The sequence below is a fragment of the Sciurus carolinensis genome, chromosome 3 (genome assembly GCF_902686445.1).
Source record: "Sciurus carolinensis chromosome 3, mSciCar1.2, whole genome shotgun sequence".
NCBI classification, from domain to species: domain Eukaryota; kingdom Metazoa; phylum Chordata; class Mammalia; order Rodentia; family Sciuridae; genus Sciurus; species Sciurus carolinensis.
This window is the reverse complement of record NC_062215.1, coordinates 38,443,037-38,459,428: the sequence shown is the minus strand read 5'-3', so window position 1 is coordinate 38,459,428 and position 16,392 is coordinate 38,443,037. Positions and strand designations below refer to the sequence as shown.

At 45.2% G+C, this 16,392-nt stretch overlaps 1 protein-coding gene across 1 annotated transcript; it reads left to right on the top strand.

Moving 5' to 3' along the window:
• The first annotated feature begins 927 nt into the window (after window positions 1-927).
• LOC124979296 (schlafen family member 5-like) lies at window positions 928-6,061 on the top strand. The gene is made up of 3 exons (XM_047543801.1): window positions 928-937; window positions 3,801-4,521; window positions 4,712-6,061. The coding sequence occupies exons 1-3, from the start codon at window positions 928-930 to the stop codon at window positions 5,520-5,522; spliced, it is 1,542 nt and encodes a 513-aa protein (XP_047399757.1). The 3' UTR covers window positions 5,523-6,061.
• The last annotated feature ends 10,331 nt before the right edge of the window (window positions 6,062-16,392 follow it).

Genomic DNA, 16,392 nt, shown 5'->3' with positions numbered 1-16,392 from the left:
GTTGTCGATGGACACAATACATTTATTTATTTTTATGTGGTGCATAGGATCAAATATCAGGGTCTCATTAAGTTGCCAAGGGTCTCACTCAATTGCTGAGACTATCCTTGAAAATATGATCTTCCAGCCTCAGCCTCCTGAGTCTCTGGGATTATAGGCAAGTGCCAGCACTCCTGGCCTTTCTTCTGTTTTAAACAGCACTCTCTGCAGTATACACTTTTCTGCAGATAACTCAAATGTAGGATAGATTCCGAGTGGTAACAAGTGCTTATGAATTTAGACTTACATTGCCAAATTGGACTCCAAAATGTAGCTCCAACTAAGCTTTCAGCAACATACTATCACATCAGGGTATTTCTCTTTTAGTAGATTAGAATCATTTTGTTCTACCACAAAGAGAAAAAGATAATATGAGACTATTTTGATGGTCATTATATGAAATCAGTTCATTGATTTGGAAAGCATTGTTGTTTACACAACAGTAAAATTTCTCATAGTTGAGCATGGAATATCTCATCATTTATTCATCTTCTTTTCCATGTTCTATTAAATTTAAAACAACATTGCAGTATTTTTTTAAACTTAACACTGAGAAAGAAAACATTGACCATTAAACAATAAGTTGTATCCTGACTTCAGAGATATTGAAGTACATTTATAATGAATGAAATGTGGTATATCCCTCAATTGTTTTCAAAGTTGTATGCACATTGTTACTACATATTAAATTTTATTCCTAGACTAGGATTCTCTCTTTTTTTTTTTTTTTTTGTATCAGGGATTGCACGCAGGGGCTCTTATGGACTGAGCCACATCCCCAGGCCTTTTTGATAGTTTATTTACACACAGGGCCTGGCTAAGTGGCTGAGGCTGGCTTTGAACTCATGATGCTTCTGCCTCAGCCTCCTGAGGCACTGGGATTACGGCATGCACAACCGTACCCAGTTTAGACTAGGATTTTTTAATACTAATTTATGATTGTAAATTATTTATGTCTAGGATATGTTCTGAGTTTTAAAGTATACATTATGAAACTCAGACAACAATAAGGAGCCTCAAAGCCTTAAAAATCCCAGATTCTGTAAGACTTATTCCATTCTCCAGAGACAGACCATATGGTGCCTGTAGCATGCATTTAAGTTACTTATCTCATTTTCTCTGATGAACTCCTGCCTATTACTCTGTGATAAAAATAAGGTCTCTGCTATGCCACTTCTAAACATTTTACTCAATAGTCTGATAAAAGCAGAAAGCAAAGATATTTTTCAATTAACCTTCCTATATTTATGCATTTTTTGAACTTGCTTTCGTACATTGATTAATTATTCTAAAACAATGTTAAATCCCATCAGTAGTAAGCAATATCTTTAGTTTAATTGGATTGTTTTTGTTTTTGTTGGTTTGTTTTCTGAGGCAAGTTCTCAATATGTTACCCAGGCTCACCTTGAACTGCTGGGCCCAAGCCATCTTCTTGCCTCAGCCTCCAGAGTAGCTGGGACTACAGCCATGTGCCCCAGGGCCCTGCTAATCCACTTTCACAGAAAACAACTACAGCATTTCTCTGGGCCCAGACAAACTTTACTGGTGTTTTCATTTGCTTTCTGGACAGCTTGATGTACTGTGGGTATCCCCAACTAAGCAGTAACAAAATATCTCTCTCATTCTGACAATCCTCTAATTCTTCTGTATAGTATGCATATTATTATATATGACATATGATTTTTACAGTATTGTTCCAAATGATGGGTAGGGAAGTCCTCCTCCTACCACCAACCGCAGAAATCTGGACTCATCCTTGACTCTTCTTTCTCCCTTAAATGTGAAGTTCAAATTTTATATGCAATGATTTTTTTTTCTTGGAAGTAAAAAAAGAAGATTCATAATGTTGGTTAGATTTCAAATTAGGGCTGTTACCCCCACCCCAAATTTTAAGAATTACCAATTATATATGTAATAACATATATTATTTTAGACACACACATACATACATATATATCCAAAAGCCTTCTAAAATTTTTTGTTTGTTCTATTAGTTGTACATAAAATTAGAATGGATTAATACATTTTGATAGATCATACATAAATGGAGTATAATCTCTCATGTTTCCGATTATACATATTGTATGATCACATTTGTCATGCAGTCATACATGTACATGTGGTAATAATGTCCGTTTCACTCTACTATCATTCCTTCCTCCATACCCCTTCCCCTCCTTTCACTCCTCTCTACCTGATGTAAAGTAACTCTAGTCTTCCCTATCCCTGCCCCCCTTATTGTGAATTAGCACCCGCACATCAGAGAAAACTTTCGGCCTTTGGTTTTTTTGGATATGTCTTATTTCACTTAGCATGATGGTCTCTAACTCCATCCATTTACCAGCAAATGCCAGAATTTCATTCTTCTTTAAAGCTGAGTAATATTCCATCGTGCATATATATGCCACATTTTCTCTATCCATTCATTAGTTGAAGGGTACCCATGTTGGTTTCATGTTTGAGCTATAGTGAATTGAACTGTTATAAACATTGATGTGACTGCATCACTGTTCTATGTTGATTTTAAGTCCTTTGGATAAAAACCAAGGAGTTGGATAACTGAGTCAAATGGTGGTTCCATTCCAGGTTTTCTGAGGAATCTCCATACTGCTTTCCAGGATGGCTGCACCAATTTGCATTCCCACTGGCAATGTCTGAGTGTGCCTTTTTCCACCACATCCTCGCCAATATTTATTGGTGCTTGTATTCTTGATAATTGCCATTCTGATTGGAGTCAGATAAAATCTCAGGATAGTTTTGACTCGCATTTCTCTAATTATTAGAGATGTTGAACATATTTTCATACGTTTGTTGATCAATTGTTCATCTTCTGTGAAGTGTCTGTTCAGTTCCTTAGCCCATTTATTGACTGGGTTATTTGTTTTTTGGTGTGTTTTTTTCTTTTTGTTGTTGTTCTTTGTATGTCCTAGGGAGTAATGTTTTATCTGAGGTACATGTGGAAAAGATTTTCTCCCACCCTGTAGACTCTCTTGTTCAGAAGTTATTTTTTAAAAGTTTATATACATGAAGTAGATGGTTTGTTGTAAAGTTCTATAAGTTTTAAAATATGTGTAGGTTTTTGTAACCACCACCACACTCAGATACAAAACAGCTCCATTCCGCCCAAAATAAAGCTCCTCCATGCTTCCCCCTTGTGGTCACACTCTCCCCAAACCCAACCTCAGGCAACCACAGATCTCTTCTTGCCTAGTTCTGCTTTGTGGAAAGTCCTTCAGTGAAACCACACAGTACCCGGCCTATGCCAGGTGTTAAGATGGCACTCAAAGGCCTTCCTGCCCACGTTGCCTCCCCGTCTTTGGCTCTTACAAACCCCTTAGGGGAACTTCAGTGGGCCTTGCTGTTTCTTTGGCCTGTGCTTTGTTCATGCACCCCATTTTGACCATCTCACCACTCTCCACCCTTCAGCTGGCTGCCTCCAAGTCACCCTTTGAGAGTCTGTTCAACTGTCATCCTCTTCATGAAGACTTTCATATTGTGCCCCTTCCTGAACTCTCCCTAATCTTGGTGCTCACATAATATTTTGTGGACTCTTTTCCGGTAGCTTTTATGACTTTGGGTCATAAATATTGTAGTCTCTATTGAGAGACTCTAATGAGACAACATCATTTTTTTTGTCCCCTATGTATAAGCTAGTATTGACACATGGTGGGGCCCAAGTGTCAACTGGATCTAGTACACACATTGGTGATTATTCCTTGTCTGGGGATTCTCTAACTGACTCGAGTTCTTTCCTTGTCCAGTGTTATCAGACAGACTGGTGTATACTCCGGAAAGCATCTACAAGGAACTCTTCTCACAACATAAAGGACTCAGAGACCTAATTAATAGAGAAATGCGCCCTGTCTCTCAAGGGATCTTGATTTTTTCTCAAAGCTGGGCTGTGGATTTGGGTCTGAAAGCGAATCAGAATGTCGTCTGTGATGCCCTTCTGATTTCCCAGAACAACACTCCCATCCTTTACACCGACTTCAGGAGGTGGGATGTGTGGTGCAGGGGCTATTCTGTGAAGCTTGCCCGTTCCTTGAAGCAGAGGCTGGTGGACACAGGGGGCTACACTGGCAGAGTGGGCATTGCTCCCTTGTTCTTCCTGCTGAATCCTGCTGGAACGTCAGTGAGCCATCAGAATTCAGAAGCACAATTTTACCCTGAATCCTACAATGTTACCACCATCCAGCACCTGGAATCTCTGTTACAGTCCCTTGTGATCGTCCTGCTTGGCTTCAAATCCTCTTTAAGTGAAGAGCTGGGCTCTGAGATTTGGAACGTGCTCACGGATCAACAGTATGAGTTGCTTTCAAAGAACCTTCACAAGACCAGAGAGCTGTTTGTTCACGGCTTACCTGGGTCAGGGAAGACCATCGTGGCTCTGAAGATCATGCAGAAGATCAGGAATGTGTTTGATTGTCAACCAGGTGACATTCTCTACATCTGTGAGAACCACCCCCTGAAGAAATTTGTGAGGTGCTCAGTCTGACTATATTCACATTCTTTTCTTGGGTCACTTTGGTGGGACTTTAAGTTTATGTGGTAAGGTTTCTATTGCATTTGCCAAGTCCATGAGAATCTAAGAATAGAGTTGGCTTCCTTTGTTTGATTGAAGAAATATGATGATTTTGTTTTGTTTTGTTTTGTTTTGTTTTCACACTTTCAGCAATAAAAGTATGTGCAAGGCAGTGACCCGGAAAACCTTCATGAAACATGACTTTGAAGAGATTCAACACATCATCGTGGATGAAGCTCAGAATTTCCGCACCGAAGATGGGGACTGGTATAGGAAGGTCAAAACCATCACTCAGAGAAGAGAGGGTGGTCCAGGAATTCTCTGGATTTTTCTAGACTACTTTCAGACCAACCACTTGAGTTGCAGTGGCCTCCCTGCTCTCTCAGACCAGTTTCCAAGAGCAGAGCTCACCAGCGTGGTCCGCCATGCAGATGAAATAGCCCAATACCTACAAGCAGTGATGCACGAGGTCAGAGAAAATCCTCCACCTAATGTCCCCGCTGAGTCCCTGGTGATGCTCCACGAACCTACCTGGGCTCAGGGTGTTCCAGGCAATGTAGAAACTGTTGAGTACTTGGGCTTGGAGGAGACTGTGGTCTACGTGGCAGAGAAGTGCCAGCTTCTCTGGAGGAATGGTTACTTTCCCAGGGATGTTGCTCTGCTTTTCGCCAAAGCAACCGAAGTAGAAAAAAATAAAGATAAAATTCTAATGGCGATGAGGAAGAGAAAGATGTCTCAGCTCAACGGGGAAGTGGATCCATTCGTCCAGATCAGGGATGCATTGGGTGTTCTGAGTGATGACATTGTGTTGGACAGCGTCCATCGATTTTCAGGCCTGGAAAGAAACATCGTGTTTGGGATCATTCCACAGGCTACTGAGCCAGCCATTTTCAACAATCTTCTGTTCTGTCTGGCTTCCAGGGCGAGGAAGCATTTGTATGTTCTAAGGGTTTTTAACTGACAGGAAGATGTCAGTCTTCAGTTAGTAGATCTCACGGCTAGTTGACCGTGAAACTACTTGATCTGAGCATGGAAGCGTCAGACATTTAAGAAGCTCTTACTCATTCAGGCATGTGTCCTTGTAGGTATTGGAGGCTGGGGGTTGTGTGGCAAATAAGACCCATAAAATTCTTCCTTGGGGCAGGCAGTAAACAAATACAGGTACAAGGAATTTCAGACAGAAATACGGGATATCAGAGAGAGGACCCTGAGACCCAGAGATTGTGCATTTGTGTGTGTGGAGGGAGGGGTTGGATATTCATGTTCGGGAAGTTCTCAGTGAGAGAAGAAGCCATCATGGGAAGACCTCTAATCCGTATGTCCCAGACAGAGTCGGGGATTATTTTTAGCACAATCATGTGCAGAAATGCTTAAGTATGGTGTGCAAGGAAAGTGAAGGATGGAGAGGGACGATGTGTCTGGCATTGTGGAGGCTGGGAATGGGCAGAGCGTTTCCCCATGTAAGATCACAAGCCACAAAGAATCATTTTGACTGCATGTTAGTGCTTTATTATTTTCACTTTTGTCTTTGTGTTAGTGTTTTGTTTTTTCCAGGAAGCAGGGTTTTATTCTGCAACATGGAGGAAACATGCTTTGCCCACCTGCACCAGATGCAAATTGTTACGGCTCAGGTACTGGCCAGAAATGCCCCTTGTGGATCCCATGCAGGGTTCTAAAGACAAATCAGAGTCTGAAAATTCTGAGCTTTCTTCCCATAAGCACACTCCTATCATTATTTACAGAATTTACTTTTATGCTAGTATTGAAAATTATACTAAAAATTTATCACTAAACTTAATTATAATTTTACCCTCTTAAATTTCTTTGCTAAATATTGTCACTATCCTGACTACTTCTGCTTCTTATTTTCTTGGTGCATACTCTGTCCTTATCTGTCTTTAGGTTTTCTGCACATTTCTTGGCACCTTGAGTGACTCTCTGTTCAGATTCATTCTCCAGTTTAGGCTGCCTGCCTGGTTTTCTGGACCCCAGATGCCTCAAGTTAGTGTTTTTTGATCTCTGTCTTTTAAAGTATGTTATGAATTCCTTTTGGTTATTGGAATCTCTGATCTTTTACCTCTGCTTTAATATTATTCCTATGGTGAGCGTTATCTTGTAAGATAAGATTGCCACATCACTGTTTATAGTAGGTAAATTCCCAACAGCTAAGCTATGAAATTAACCCAGGTGCCCTTCAGTAGATGAATGGAAAAAGAAAATGTGTTATATATACACAATGGAATGCTACTCAGCTATAATGAAGAATGGCTTGAGGACACTTGCCAGCAAATGGATTGATCTGGAGACTCTCATGCTAAGTGTAATAAGCCAGTCTCAAAAAATCAAAAGCTGAATGTTATCTCTGGTATATGGAAGCTAACCCACAATAAGAGGTGGGGATTAGGGGAAGAATAGAAGTTCAGTGGAGTAGACAATGGGGAATGGAGGGAAGAGTAGAGGGATAGGAAAAGGAAAGATAGTGGAATGAATCTGACATAACTGCCCATGAACATACATGAAAACAGCCCAGAGAATCCCAGCACCATGTACATCCATTACAATGGGATTCTAACTAGAATAAGATATATTCCATGCTTGTATAAATATACCAAAATGAATTTTCTTGTCATGTATAACTTAATAAGAATCAATTTTAAACACGATTGCCACAATCCTCTCGGGAAACACTGTGTTTACTTAAAGAGACAGAAACTAAAAGATTCAGATAATTCTCTACGAAAAACTGCAAGACCTTTATATTTCCTAAGAATAAGGAAACTTACACATCTCATTGTAAGAAGTATGAACTTAAAGCTAGAATTGTTCATTTACGGCAGGTAGTTACAATAGTAAGAACTTTACTTTTCAATTTTTTCAGGCATACTGACAGGAAAGCACGGACTTAGTTGATTATGAAATGATCTATGGCTATGTTGGAATATATTACAAACCTCTTACTCTACATTTTCAGCGTAGGAAAAGTCTCTGGCTCCCACCAGAAACTAGGATAGGAAGTAATGACTATTTCAAAAGAAATTATCTTTGCAGGGAAAAAGTACCAGAAAAGGTTCAAGGAACAACACACTGGGGAACTATCAGCAGCAAGTGTCACAAATAGATGATTCCTTGTTTATTTTAAACTTCCTAAGCTGGGGGCAGTGGCACATGCCTGCAGTCCCAGTGATTCAGAAAGCTGAGGCAGGAGTACCCCAAGTTCAAGGCCAGCCCCAGAAAATTAGTAAGAACCTGTGTCAAAATTAAAAGGATTGGGGACGTAGCCCTGTGGTAGAGAGTGCCTCAGGGTTCCATCCCCAGTACCAAACCAAAACAAGCAAAGTACAAATCAAAGAGAAAAATTCTAAGATCCTGAAGGAAAAATGGGCAAAGAATGGGACAGGTAGAAAAGGAATTTAGTATACTTGCTGAACAAATGGAGACACCAATCATGATGGCAAAAATATCAAAAATGTTGACCCTCCTCAGATTTCAGAGCCTTCTCTCATATTAAGAGTTAGATCCTGGGGATTGGAGGTATAGCTTCAAGATAGAGTACATACGTAGCATGCCCATGGTCCCAGGTTCAATCCCCAGCACATACAAAGAGAGTTAGATCCCCACATAGGCCAGATGCAGAAGCAAAGGCTATTCTACCAGGAGGTAGTCTGTACATTAGAAAGTTGCACACCTCATCAGTGTGCACTGGCAGAGCCTGGGGAACAAGCACAACAATGTGCACTAAAGACCTGAAATGAGGGATCATTAAATCAAGCTTAATCTGGCTAAAATCACTGACACTCAGTGGGGAGTCAGTGTGTAGCCTTGGGAGTGTAAACATCTGTCTAGGTTTGGCTAATTAAGGCCTTGACTCAGGCTCAGACTATATAGTTAATACATTTGAGAGCCCTAACTTCCCTGGCACTTGGTAGAGCCTCAGTACTCATACTGGGGCCAGAGGACCAGTAGAAGCTGCCTCACTGGGAGTTAAGTTTCAGAATCTCAAGGCCCAACCCAGAACTTGTGAATCAGAATTTTAGCAAGATTGCAATCTAATTCACAGGCACATTACACATTAAATTTTGAGAAGCGGGCTGGGGAGATAGCTCAGTTCGTAGAGTGCTTGCCTTGCAAGCACAAGGCCCTGGGTTCAATCCCCAGCACCGCAAAGAAAAAAAAAATTGAGAAGCATTATTCCAGAAGAAGGAACCCCAAAACTCAGTGAGAATGCTGAAATGGGGCTACTAGGTGCTACTTGCCTTGAGACTACCCACTAGCCATAATCCCTGAGCAATCCCTGAGGATGCATCTACTCCCAAAGGATTAAGACATAGATTGGTGAGAAGGACACTCGCTGGGCTGGGAGGCTAGCAAGAGCCAGGTTCTAAATTTCTTCCATGTGTTCATTGGCATTTTGATCCTAGTTACCCTAACATGAATACTACCATATGTAGGATGGGCTTTCCTGGTGGGTTTATTATCTCCTTGGTCCAAGTGATTAGGTCTTGGCCAACCGCCTAGGCTTCTGTCAATTGTCTTAGGAGTAATGGAAAGTTAATAGTTGATTACTGCCTAGGTGGCCCTGTTGGGGCTGTGCCATGCGGACAGTGCCAGAACGGCGCCTGATCACATCGGCAATGAGGAGGTTAATTGACGTAAGCACACTCAGTTGATTTATTGTCCACGCACACAATGCATGCGCATGTGTTCTCCAGCACTCCTAATTGTGCCTGCTCAGACATCTAACTTCTTGCCTAATCTTTGCATAAGAGGCGTGGCCCTACTCTCTGCCTCCTGGAGGTGATATAAGCGGGCCGTAGGCGGAAGGTGGGGCGCGACAGTAAGGAGCAGCAGCAAGTGAGAAAAGCGACAAGCAGAAAGAGAAGCACCGAGTAGGGGCAGCGGCAAGCAGAGAGAAGCAGCGCACCTTTAGCACATACTCCTAGCACGCACCTTTAGTTCACAGGATGCAGGACGCACCTTTAAGAAGAAGCTGCAGAAGCCTAAGAAGAAATAGATCTCTGATAAGCGTAGAAGCCTCTCTTTCTCTAAAACTTTCTCTCTATGAAAAGTCTCTCTCTCTCTCTCCCTAAGAAAAGCCTTTCTTCCTCTATAGCCCAGGGAACAAGCGAATAAGTGAGAAAGCAACCCACTAAAGAAAGATAGCTAAAGTAGTTCATTTCCCGTCCACCACCCATAAAGACCCGCGCAAATTGTTGCTGCAGGCGGTGACAAATACCCACGGATTTGGTATCGCAAAGAGCCAGTGACAGTGCCCCATTAGTCCCTCTGCAGAGCCCTGTTTTAATCCCAGCTCTTTGCTAAACTGCTCCACTTTCCTTGCCACCAGAGGTGACTGGAGTATGCAACAGAGAGCAACCACATCTGAAAGACCCTAAAATAGGGGAAGTCCTCTCCTGTGTACCCTGGGGTGCTGTTGGTTCATGAGAAATGAATGAGGGACTACTGTTCACATCTGTGGTCACCCTGCCCAGCTTGAAGGACTAGAAGTAAAAAAAAAAACAAAAGGAAAAAGAAAAAACAAAAAGAAACCTCTTGAATTATGTTCACATTGTGACGGTATCATTGGAATGGTGCCTGCAGCCATCCCATGAGGGTGAGGCTGCCCTGAGAGACCCCATGCAGATGTGTCCCCAGATGATGCCCTTCTGTCTGGGCCTCTGATGGCTTCTGGGAAAGTAGCTTCCACCTAAATTTTAGAGAACATTGAAGAGTTTCATTCAAAACAGGTATCAAACTTTTATAAATCAGAGAGAGAAGGCAGGGGTCATGGCTCAGTGATAAATTGCCAAGAATGTGTGAAGAATTGGGTCTCATTCTTAGCACCACATAAAAAAAATAAAGATATTATGTCCATCTACAGCAGAAATATTTTTTAAAAAACTCAGAGAGAGAGAAAATGTCCAAAGAATAAGGATATTTATTTATTTCAGAACAGCAAAGCCTGGCAATGGGAACTCTTGAGCCATGTGAACTATGGGCAGATTCAAAGAGGTGGAGGGAAGGGCGGTCTTTAAATACAAAACTGAGGATTACAGCAAACACTTTGAAATAATAGTCCTTGATCACAAATGATTAATAACAAGAATGGCATCAGTCTGCGGTTGGACAGATGGTTGCTGAGCACATGCCCGGCAGAAGTATTCTTCATATGAGGTTGGGGTGGCCTCTTGCATGTCCTAAGTTCTGGCAGAGTCTTTTGTGACAGTTACTACCAGGCAAACATGCAGAAGAATGCTTCCTTTGTAATCTCCCTGCTCGGTTTACTTATTGTTTTTGTTGTTAGGGTTGACACAGTGACTCCATTTTGATTGTGTCAACTTAGATATTTCTTTCACACAGGAATACACCAGGTTAACAGGATGGAGCCAGCAAGGCAGCACCTGGCCAGCACTTCTCAGAAGTGCATATCAGTCACAGGAGATGTGGTTGCACTGCAGATTCTGAGGCAGCAGATTTGGGATCCAACCAGTTTTAGGAGAAAGGAACTATTCTAGACCCTTTTTACTCACAGTGAGGTCTGTAGACGGGCATCGGCTGCATTACCTGAAATAATTTTTCACACCTATAATAGGAAGAAGAATCACTTTACAAAGTAACTCACAATAAGCTCTCTAGAAATCCTGCAGGCTTTTAAAAAATATCTTATATGTTACAATTAAGGTAGGGATCTTTTTGGGACTGCATCATTTTGGGGTCTTCTGGGGATTACATCATGAACCCCTTTGGTGCTCATTATTTAATCCTTTAAATCAGAGAAATCATTATCTTCTTAGCTTAAAGTTTATATAATGTCACAATCTTAGTTGCTGTCTCTCTCTTTTTTTGAAACAGCTGCTTCTAGAGTAGACCCAATGGTTTGAATGTAAAAGGGAGACAAACATCAAAACAATAAACAAGTTAAGAGCATCATCCCTACTATGTCAACGAAGATTTTGAATCTTCTAGAAATAGAAAACCATCCTCCGAAGGGTGAGCTTGGATCCTAACCCTTAATGCACTTTCAGGTTTGAACTGGTACATGTGCTAGTTTTCAGATAATTAGTTATGTGTTTGATTGTTATCAGTCCCAAGGAAAGGACTATGGATATTGGCTAGAAGTTAGGGGTGGCAATACATCACAGTCTTCATCTTAGAGGATGAACAGTCCATTTGTCCTGTTGGTTAGTTTATCTTTCACTCTGCATTACTTGGCCAGGCCCCAAGTGGCTGAGGCAGGGCTGATGATTCCTCCAGCTTTGGACATGCCCAGGGTAGTCAGCATCCAGTCAGTAGACCATGGCTGGTGTCCTTCTGATCCTCAGATTTCTCTGGTGTTTCCTTCTTCCTCATGGTCAGGAGAAGTGGTGAAAATTAAGGGGTAATCTGCAAAAGAATGTACATGAGAATATGAGATTCTATTTTCAGAAGGTCCCAAAACAGGCCCAAAGGAACAAACTATTGCATAATGTATATCTATGTATGTGTACATACATATATTGACATATTGGGTGACACTGTTAAAGGGAGTAAAAAATTGTGGACAGTGTTCCGAGTGTGTGTGGGGGATACCCCAGGAGGCTTAAACTACACAGATTTATCTCAATGCAACTTGAAACAAATTTGAAAACAGCTTATCATTTCATGAGCCTGACCCATAATTTCATGCTTTGGCTGATGATCTTCCATATATTATCATTTCATCTGAAAACATGCAGTAAATTTCAACTCCCTACCTCAAAGGTCAATTGTGTTCCAAAGGTGCATTTCTAAGTGTGTCACTTTAATCCTCATACATTTCTCACGGAAATCATGCCAAATGCCTACCTGGCTCCCAGATTGAGGTGGTGCTCAACACCTTAAATTACCCTGGCTTACCATGCTCACCATCTTATTTTACAAGATTCAAAACCAAGATTCTACCTAGTTCTGTACCCTGGTCAAGGTCACCCAGTTGGGAGGGATTTGAATTCGGCTCTACCAACTCTGAAGCCTTTGCCTCTCACTCTACCCATTAGCAAGAAAAAACTTGCTCACTTATATTTTTCCTTTCTTGATAATCTCTTGGAAGAAGTCAATGTCAGGCTAAATTTGGTACATCTAGGAGGGTATTTTTTCAAGAGGTTTCAAGACTTTTGCCCAAGTCTAGGTGGGTGGATCTGGCCAGTCTGACTGTCCCCAGATTGCTGCAGTGTACCTGGGCCTCAATGGCTGCCCAGAAGCTCAGAGCCCAGAGGCCCAATGCCCAGACAGCCCTGTCTCTGGAAGCAGAAACAAGTTAACAGCATAATCCCTACTAATCCCAGAGGCCCATTCAGGGAGGAGTGGGGGTGTGGGGGAAGGGGACAGGGTGGGAAGCTCAGGAGAAAGGATCAGAAGGTGCTCCCAGGGCTGGGCTCCCAGAGCAGCCAGAGATCCTCTCCAGCTTGCCCACAGGGTCAAGATCCAGACCAGGCCAGCAGCCCCCAGGCTCTGACCGGCCCCCTTACCAGGGGGCTGGACCCACTTAGCCCAGCCTCCTGCGTGGGGTGAGGACTGCAGCCTTTATTTACTCACTTGTTTTCCTTGGATGAGGTCCCTGAGTTAGCACCACAACTCCTCCAGGGCCCAGAAGGGCTGGTGGCTGGTCCTGGGGGATGAAAGGCAGGTGGCAGGGGGTGGACGCTGGTGAGGCGACTCTGATGGAGAATGCGCAACTTCCAGCTCCGGCCGTCTTGGGTGGCTCAGCAGCAGCCTCAGGTGGACTCACTGCAGCAGCATCATGGACTGGCCGGTTCTTGTGGCAACAGCAGCAAGGCGCAGCTGCTTTGGGTGCAGGGCGTCAGGCTTGTGAGGTGGGAGTTGAGCATTAGCATGGGGTGGCTGTGGAAGTGTCCCGTCCAGCCACTGTTTGGGACACGCTCCAGCATGGTCACGGTGGCAGTGGAAGATTCCTGAAGTGGTGGTAGTGGCAACAGAGACATCCAGTCACCAGTGTGTTCAGCCTGCTGTGCTGACAGGAGTCCCGATGCAGTTGCAATAATGTCGGTATCTACTACTGAGTGTCTCATCTGGCGGTCATGTTGGAGTTGGTGACAGCACCCTGAGCCCCAGAGTCTGGCCATGGCAGCAGGAACACTCAGCTGCACAGCTGCATAGGCGTCGGGCATCGGGAATAGGGTGTCAGGGTCCAGGTGTGGGGTGAAGCGGGTTGACCTTGGGGCCTGGGTGGGCAGCGTCTGCTCCAGCCGGGGTTTGGGAGTCCCGCTGCTCCGCAGTGGCGGTGGCACCAGTAGAGTCCGGAAAAGGGGTGGCGGCAACAGAGGCGTCCACCCTAGAGCGTCTTCATCCCGCAGCAGTGACGGGAGTCCTGCTGCAGTGGCAGCGAAGGTGGCATCCGGCGGCCATGTGGGAGTCCGGTGACTGCGGCGAGGAGCCCCAGTCTGGCTGCGGCGATGAGGGCGTGGGGCAGGGGGCTTCAGAGCCAGGTGGCGACCAGTAGCTGGGATGGCCTCCGTGGTGGGGGCTCCTGGCCCTCGGTCTTGCTCCTGGCGGAGCCACCCTGGCTCAGGAAGCAGGACGCGGGAGGCAGCAGTACCCAGACAGCTGCCCAGGACCCTATGCTGCCCACGTGGGCCTCGCCTGGTAGTGGCCTTGGGCCCAGAGGGCGCCTGATCGCCCCATCCCCCACACGGCCTCTGCAGGGGCACTAGTCCATCCGCCAGGTGGGGCGGCCTGGGGAGAGGAAGTCCACCTCCCTAGCCATACCCTACGGGGGCTGTGGGGACAGAGAGCAGGACCTAGGAATCGTCATCCTCAGAGCGCATTTCTGCAGCAGAGGGCGGCAGAAGACCAAGACCGAGGCTCCTCGCCTTCAGGCTCCCTCTGCCGCCCACCCCTCCACCCTCCTCCCGCCACAGAGAAGCACTTGGAGGCTGAGGATTTGCAAGGCCCCCACCTCGCGCTCTGCCCCCACAGCCCAAGGAGATGCGGCTGGGGAGGGTGGTGTCCTCTCCCCAGGCTGCCCCAGCTGGAAGCTGGCCTAGTCCCCCTGCAGAGGCCGCAACCCAGGGCGGGGCAGGGTGAACCCAGGGGTGGGGCGAGCAGTCACCCACTGGGCTCAAGGCCAGTGCCAGGCGCAGCCTGCCTGGGCAGCATAAGGTCCTCAGAGGCTGTCTGGGTACCGAAGCCTCCCGGGTTCTGCTTCCTGAGCAGGCAGGCTCCACCAGGAAGACCAGTGACCTGGAGCAGCCACCACAGAGGCCACCCCAGCCTCCAGTTGGCCACTGACTCTGATCCCTGCTGCCCCACGCCGTTGCCGTCACTGCCACCAGAGCTCCACACTGTGGCCACTGGAGTCCCCACTTGGCCACCTGCAATGCCACCACCACCACTGCACTGTAACTGGACTCCCGCCACCACTAAGGATGAGGACACTTACCTGGACGCCTCGCCTTCCACACCACCTCCAGACTCCTCAGTTGCCTTTGCCACCACTGCCCTAACCGGACTCCAAACACCCACACCTCCACAGGTGCCCAAGGCCAAGGCTGGACTGCCCATCACCACTTCCTGTGACCGTCCTTAGAGCCTGAGGCTGAGTCTCCATGCTGCCACCATACAACTTGACTCCAAAACTGCCTTCGGACCAGGAGGCTCAGTGATCTAGTCTTCCCCGCAGATCCAGGCCTCTGCTCCCCCATCTGACGCTGCCCCTGCTTGCTGGCCACCTCCAATGTGGATCAACACTGTGAAACACTGCTGCGGACTGCTGACCGTGGCCACTATGCACTTCCACCCCTGCCCCACAGGCCTCTGCAGGGGCCGCCTGTACCCTCAGTCTTGCGGATGGTGGAGGGCGTCCCCTTCCTTGACAGCTGCCTCTTCTCCCTGCCAGGGGACTAAGTCACTGACTGTGTCAAGGCTCTCATAACTGAATCGCTTCGCTGAGATCTGAGCCTACACAGATCAATAGACAACAAGAACTCATACCTCTGGGTTTGCTGTCTCAACACCAGTGAACGGATTGGTACTGTATCTGGACAGAGGCTGCCTAACTACTAGGATCCCAAGGTCAGTGTCATCCATTTCCAAGAAAGTGACCTCACAAGGAAGTAAGGTCACTTTTCTGAGGTCACTTCCTTGGGGACTCCTAGCCTGCATCCCTTTCTCACACAAGATAGTTCCCAAGGCATGCTGGGATGTGAGCTATTTCCTTCTTCCCATGACACACGCACAAGTGAACACGGTTACACCAACGCACCCAGAATCAGATCCCCAGACAGGCCTGGGTATAGCCAGCTCCCTGGTTTGGGGACACGGAGCTTGGTTCAGAACCATCCCCTCCTTCTGGTTGTGTGTGTGACCCTGAAGAAGTCATTGTGCCTTGCAGGGCCTCCACAGCTTCCCAACACGTTCACCAGGGATCATTCCAGCATCTGCTTTTGAGGTTGTCATCCAGTGTATGTGCCCATACGTACATGGCCTCCCTGACAAACCTAGATTTCCCATGTGCTGATTTTACCTTACTTGTACATGACCTATCAGGAATGGCTTCCCTCACACCACAGCAGCTTCACCCAAGCATCTGGATTTACACAGCTGGAAATTTTGAAGCATAGCACTATATGATGTCTCTCAAGATAAATAGGCCCCTCATCAACAAATACTTAAATGAGATAAAGTCTACTAGAACACAAAAATGTAGAAATTAAGCTGACCTAACAAAATATTTATTAAAATGTTAGCATTGTGTTTATTGACCCAAATAACATATCCTAACACATTTCTAAACGACACCATCCTTATTCGTCCTTGAATTGCTTCTATCCATCACAAAGATGCCATGTCCTTAATGA